The sequence below is a fragment of the Coturnix japonica genome, chromosome 4 (assembly GCF_001577835.2).
Source record: "Coturnix japonica isolate 7356 chromosome 4, Coturnix japonica 2.1, whole genome shotgun sequence".
NCBI classification, from domain to species: Eukaryota; Metazoa; Chordata; class Aves; order Galliformes; family Phasianidae; genus Coturnix; species Coturnix japonica.
In genome coordinates, this window is record NC_029519.1 from 69,350,442 (window position 1) to 69,357,558 (window position 7,117).

The following is a 7,117-nucleotide window of genomic DNA, read 5'->3' on the forward strand; positions in this document are numbered from 1 at the left end:
ATCATACAGATGCTAATGTTTTAATTAAACATTCTAAGACTACACTTGGATATGAGGTTTAATAGGCTGTGCTTAGAGTGACCCTTAAAGTAAATGAATCCTGAAGAGTATTTTTGACTGAAACAGCAGGAATTGTACCAGGCTGGTCAGCAGTAATGCTTATTTCCTCAAATTTATAATTAAAAGTAGCAACTAAAAAACTCCTATTTTATTTAGAATTTCTTAACTTCCATCAGTGATGGGGAGGCTTAATTTTTGGTCATTTTTCAGTTTTTCATACCCTCTTGCAACTCTATATGTATTAGAAACCTCAGTTACATTTAAGAATGATTTCACCTTCCTCAGCTTGTGTGTCTCTATCATTACTACTGAACTCTGCAGTATTGATTAATCCTTGTGCATCACTTACTGAGTCAGGTTTGTACAGGTATTCTCTCTGCTCATTTCTTGCTAGAATAAGTGTAAGGTAGTGAATAAATTAACTGAGTCTAATTTCTATAAGCCTACAACATAAGTCAGCTTTTCTCCTGAAGCTGCTTGGGCAGAAAATGCCTTTGTAACAAAGAGCTACCATTGGAGTAACTTCCCCCCCTTCTTTGAGGCAAGCTTAGTACCTTTGACTTGCATAGTACTGTGATGGGTAATTGTTTACCTTCAAACAGTAGAGCACTGCCATTCTGTCAAATAATTTTTCATTGGATCATTTTGCAGAACTCTCCCAACACTGGTCAGATTTCTTCAGATTCCTTTCAATTCTCAGTTAAGAAGGGCGAGTAAATAAGGAAGTTTGACTTCATTGTTACTTGTGTTTGCATTTTAATATTTCTCTATTTTTAACAAAATATGGAAATAGTACACTGCTGTTTCTCACTAAATACCTTAAGCTGTTAGGACCAGTGATCAATTCCAATGAAGTAAGAGGCAGGAATAGAAATAGCTTTAGTAGTACTGCTTTAAGATCTTTGCTATTGAAGTCTGTAGCTCTGCATGAGTCACTTAATCATCCCAAGAGAAACCAGGTTTACTGTACATATGTTGAGGATTAGACACATCTAATTCATTCCACAGAGTTTCCTTTTATTATCTCAGTGGGGAATACTCGTATGACTCTCACAGTGACTGTCAGAAATCTTCTTGTTGAAGCAAACAAAAATAGACTGCACAACAATGCAGTCGGACTTCTGGCTACTTATTGCAGCATACAAAAGGGTTCAATAAAACATCTGCTTATGCTCTTATTTCTTATCTAAACTTCTTTAGAATTCAATTTTTATCCTTTACCATATTAGAAAAAAGCATCCTTGTTCATCACTGTATTTATGTTAAAACTAAGAAGAGACAGTAGTTTAGTTATTACCTGACTTCCACAAAACATTTTTCTGTCACCCTTACTTCTTTGATAGATTGCACTTTTCCAGGACAGCTTTGGATGAACCTTGGTGTTAAAGATGCATCAGTATATCTGTGCTATATTCATGATTATCTTTGTAATTGTTTTCTCTTCCAACAGGGTTTTCCACGGATGAAAATGGATCTACGTCAGTTACCAATCAGCCTGTGCATCAGAAAGACAGTCCACCATCTTTACTTGTAACAAGCAATTCCGATCAATTCCTGACAACTCCTGATGGAGAAGAAAAAGATATAAGCCAGGACAGTTCAGAATTAAAACACAGGTCTTCGAAGAAAGACTTGCTGGAGATAGACAGGTTTACTATTTGTGGAAACAGAATTGACTAAGTTTCTTTAATCAATGTGCTGAGGATACTGAGCTGTTGGGACAGAAGATGCTACCAGAACGGACAGTTGCCCAAAAAGGCACATAAATATTTATTTAAAAACTTAAATTATTAATGGCAAAAAAAGATATTAATTTCTTTCTACAGGTATCCTGGCTTGGCATCGGGTCAGGTTAACTTGCCTCTTGGAAAATGTGGTGGATCATGAGTCTCTAGCCTGGCGGCAGAGCTGCAGTATCACTTGTCTGGAAAATAGACTGGAAAAAAGAGCATAATCCTGTTCTGCACTATGAAACCTCGCTTCCAGAACATACTACTTTTTGTGAAGGTTCTTCCAGTGTAAAGATGCTCCTGGAAGTCTATGACAGCATGACAGGAAACTTGCCTTTCCAGTTATCTTGTTTTATTAAACATCTGCAAAGAGAATTCAAAACTTGTGCTTATTTCAGCATTCAGTATTGGCACATAAAACATTAAGTCAGGATAGTTATTCTTATTAACAGAAAAAATCTTTACAAGGTGTATCTGAACTAATCAGAATAAAAAATTGCCGTTAAATGAGAGATTTACTGCATACTATTTAATCAAAATACCAAACACCCAGGAAAGGTCTCAGATACAAAATACAATGAAGGTCCTGCATAACTGGGCAAATATGAAGTATAATCGCTTGTTGTGTTCAGCTGTGTGTCCTGCAAGACAAATTATTTATAAAAGTATTTTTAAAAGCTCAGGATTTTTTTCTTGCTGTAGGAAAAAAAATAATAAAGGGGAGTACGTATATATGTTGAGGAATGATTGTGTTATTTGGGATTGAATGAATGGCATTGATACAACAGAGAAGAATATCACACTGCTTTTTTTTTTTTTTTTTTTTGCTAAGAATGACATCCGTGTATTAACTTGCCTGAGAATATGCTTGTAAAAGCACATACTGACAATCAAATCAGAATTATCCATTTTATTTGATTGGTTTTAGCCAAACTCACATAGGTGAACGAACTATGAAGTGCATTTAAGCTTTACAATGCATCTTACTTTCTCATGTGAGGAGCAACTGTGGGGGAGTTGATGAAAGGCGGTTTGGAAACCTGAAACCGAGAATGAAATACATTTCCTATCTAAACTTAGTCCTCAAAAGAGACCCTGTGTCACATGTTGTTGAAACACAGCATTAACTGCAAATGTCTTTCAGGTATTTAAGTAAGCACCAGTTTACTTTCTAAGGAAAAGGATCATACTAATACTTCAGTGCTGAACAAATTATGACAACATTTATCTTTCACCGTTTCACAGTTTGTCGTAGAAAAGCTGGAATTTATTTAATTGATGAATATAAAATGTGAGTATCATGTATCTGCTAATCCCTGAAACTTGCAGGACTACAGTCGTTCAGCAAATGGAGACAACAGTGCGGAACTGTGAGGTATGTGAGCAGGCCTGGCAATGAGGTGGCTTTACCATACAGGTTACTGTGGTCTGCTCTGATGGAAGCTTCTTCCTGCAGTCTGTCAAACTCTCCACTCCTATTGAGAGTGGATGGTGTGCTGGCCAAGATCTGTGGTGGCTGTTCAGGGAAGGAAAAAAAAAAAAAAAGATGATTTGTTCTGGAAAATATGTGAAATCCATAATTTTGGATGTATTTTATACTAATTGGAGATGTTCGCATATTGAAATTCAGATTATCTGTCAATTTGGTGTATTTTATTTCTGAGTTATTTAGCAGTTGCTAAAGAAAGCTTGGAATTGCTTTCATATTTTTTTTTTCTGTTGAATGACATTCTGTATCAATTTTATAAGTGCATCTTGTGTGAAACTCAATAAATTCAATTTTGTAATATTTGTTTAAAAAAGGAAAAGTACAGTGTCAACATTTCTTTGTTAGTATTCATAGTTGGTTAATTTGCAGAGTATTTACTGTACGGTGAAAGGATAACAGCTAACAACTCTAAAGCCAAGGGATGGCCCAGATCCACATGTTGGGAGCCTTTGTTGCTTTGTTTTTACTATTCATTTGTAATGTGTAGACCCCAGAGCAGCATAGCTGGGCTTCTGAATATGGGAATTATATCTGCTTTTGGAGCGTGTGTGTGATGCTGATGTTGGTCACTTAGAAATCAAACTAATTCAGAGGTAATACCTGAGGTATTGGAGTAAAGGATATTGCGAATGCAACACTCTGTTCAGCCCTCTAGAAGTGGTGAGGGCCCAACTGGATGTGAATCTTCATCCTCTTGCTCCAAACTCTCTAATTGTTCTCGTGTTCCTGGGATTAACCTCTGGAATATCTAGCAGAGTGTATTTAATGGCAGGTTGCAGCTTCATCCCTGACCCTGGCTGGGTCTCTCAGGGCCACCAGTGGCTTGTTGGGGGTGGGCTGGGTGAGGGAGGCAAAATGTGAGGACTAAATTACTGGTCTTATAAATATAGTACTTTTCTGTAACTTTTCTGTTAACTTTTAATTTTTAATTTCTGTAACTTTTCAAGAAAAGCTTTGTCTTCACAGTAGAATAAGAGACCAGAGGATGAGCAGTGAATAAATGGAGTTCTTCAGTTCATAAATCCTTCCACAATTGAAATCTAGGCAGTTCTGATGGAAGCCGTGATATTTCACATGAAATCACAGTTGCCAAACTAATTCCAAAAGCGCACACTGAATGCAGCATGTATTCATAAGGAGGGTTATTAATTTTGTGAGTATTAAGTAACAGCTGCTTTTTTTCTATAGAATTATTTAATTAATCTTCTGAAAAGGCGTTCAGGTGTTCATCAGCCAAGTAGAACAGATGAGCAGAGTAGTATTGCAGTCACGAGTACCCTGTTTTCACAAGTGTTTGCATCTTAACTGTGAGAGCCTGAGAGCCTGACGCTTCTGCACTTTGCCTTGTTTGTGTTTGGTGTCTTTTTTGTGATGCACAGTTTTCTGTATTCTAAATATTTATTTAGAAGTCTGTTTTTGTGCATCATATTTCTTTGAGTCTGTTCAAGCCCTTGTGTTTGGCTTTGTTTGGGGCTGCTGTTGCAGCTCAGCTGAGACTTTGGTACAATTCTGAAGGTAGTTGATGTGGTGAGAATTGCTGCAACTCAAATGCAATACAAATGCAGTCAAACTGTGAAATTGTGCGAGTCTTAGCAACATTTTGTCTTACAGACCAGACTATTGTGAGTAAAATAGGAATTGTACCAGCTGTCTTGGTAATCATGGGTTTGGGAGTGTTCTTCATAATTACGAAACAGTTTTCACATAAAACTTGAGATGAATTGCTTTTTCTTAGGAATTCAGGCTGTGTTAATTTTGCTGCCTCTAAGGAGGTTGTGGTTACTAGGCAGCTAACAGGGCAGGCTGAAACAAGCATTGAAAGCAGCTCAGTGGCACCAGCTTTATCGCAAGGAAACTTTCCTCTATATAGTGTCATGAGATGGTCAGACTGATCTCAAAAGCACCTCGTGTGTCATCTTCTCAAGAACAGTATCTTTTACCTGTTAAGCCATTAAGCTTGAGCCTAGCCAGGTTCAGTGCCTGTTGTAGTGTGAATTAAAATAAGCACTGACAGTTTTAATACCGAGGCTGCATTCTCACTTAGAATCATGGATCCCTTAGAGTCAGAAGGCTCCTTTAAAGGTTGTCTAGTCCAACTCCCCTGCAATGAACAGGGACATGTACAGCTAAATCAGGCTGCTCTGTCTAACAAATACAAAAAAGGCAATGAAGTTAGTGTGCACGTTGGCTTTGAGTATCTGAAAGCATCCATTTTAGTGATGTCTCTGCTGCATTTGATATTAAGTATTCAGGTAGCTGAGGAGTCACTTGATACTATTTGATGTTGGCAGTATGAAATAGGTAGTATGGATTTCTGTCTATACAGACAGATCTCTGTCACTTTGGATACGTCGGGTTCTTATTGGTTATTCTGATGTTTTCTTGGTGTTCATTTGAATAAAGCTGTATTCTTCCTTCTGCCCTACCCAGAGCAGTGGTGGGCAGACCAAGACCTTCTGAAGCTCATGTCATTTACACGGCTGCTGATGCACTCTATAAAGAGCGTATGTACAAATTAGGCTGATAAGTAACTTTGACCATTGTAAAAAAGGAATGTTTGAAAGTAGCTTCTGCAGTTGCAGGGCTTGGCGTGTGGGGTATGATGGTCAGAATAACATGCATTTCAGTGCATGTTCCAGAGGTATGTTTGTGTATGTTGGTGGCAAGGACAAAGTAGGGTCAGCCTGTTCATTGTGTCAGCATGCTCACAAGCCATGCTATTTTTTCCACTTCTCTGAAAGAAAGAGACTGTCAGCCTCGCTCATTAAAATCAACCAAATGGTGCCTGAACAGAATTCAGCTGTGATGTGGATTGCTGAGTGTGTTCATTCCCCAGGCTGGGCTTCAAAGCATGCCTTTGGGAAGGCATATGCTCAGGTGAAAGTCATCTTCTGAGCAGCATTTGTCTGATACCAAGTAAGAAGCTCTCACGGAACCCAGTTCAGTATGTAGGCAAACACAAGCCCTGTTGTTCGCAGGTCACTCTAATTCTCAGCTGATGGAGCTGGGGGACTGCAGGGGCCTGGGGTTAGGCACTTAGTAGTGCAGTATTTCCTCTCCCTTGTCACACTGCTCAGGAATCTGGCCAGGTGTTGGTATTACCCACAGAGAGCTTCCTACTATCCGATTTAGATCTTCCTGAAATTGAAATCAGAGAATCGTCATAGAATTGTTTGAGTTGGAGGGGACCTTTAAAGGCTGTCTAGTCCAACTGCCCTGCACTGCACCCATATAGACCACAATTTTTGTCCATCCTGGGCATGAAAAGCAAATGTGATCTCTCTGTCATTTCCTCTTACATCTTTGGCAGCTGAGACCATTTCAGATTTCCCTTCAGGCTCCTTTACTAAACAACCCAAAGGAGTTCAGCTCCTCTGTGGACTGCTCGTCCCATCCTCTTCCTGAGGCACAAATTGGGCACAGAATTCCAGCTGGTGCCTTCTCACAGAGCTGAGCCAAACCAGAGCATTACATCAGGCAGCTTTTAGTTATCGCATCCTTGTATGGGATTTACTTCTTAAAAACAACGTGCTGCTTTGGACCTAGGACAGTGTGAAAGCGCTGCTAGATCTATATCCTTTCTATGAAGGAGCTTAGTTGTTCTCAAACCTAGACTTATGTTATTCTGTGGTGATGCTGAAATCTAAAGCTCTGTATTAGAGCTGCTGCAGATGAATTTTTTTTTCTACCATTTCCCTCTGTGGTTTGAAGTGATTTGACAAATTTATGTTGGCTTTCATTCATTGTCACTTTATTTTTCAAGTACTAAAAAGAACAAAACTTTTAATCTGATTATTTGCCCAGGAAAAATGCTGTAAGACTACAGCTGGTTTGATTT

The 7,117-nt window shown here is 38.6% G+C and overlaps 1 protein-coding gene across 4 annotated transcripts in view; it reads left to right on the forward strand.

Annotated features, from left to right (window-relative positions):
• TAPT1 (transmembrane anterior posterior transformation 1) overlaps positions 1-3,598 on the forward strand; it is a 35,395-nt gene extending 31,797 nt beyond the window's left edge. For all 4 annotated transcript variants that reach the window (XM_015862784.1, XM_015862786.1, XM_032444254.1 and 1 more), the window contains one exon: positions 1,511-3,598. In XM_015862784.1, the coding sequence (XP_015718270.1) occupies positions 1,511-1,740 (230 nt within the window). In that variant the 3' untranslated portion in view covers positions 1,741-3,598. The remainder of the gene's footprint in view (positions 1-1,510) is intronic.
• Positions 3,599-7,117: the final 3,519 nt, after the last annotated feature.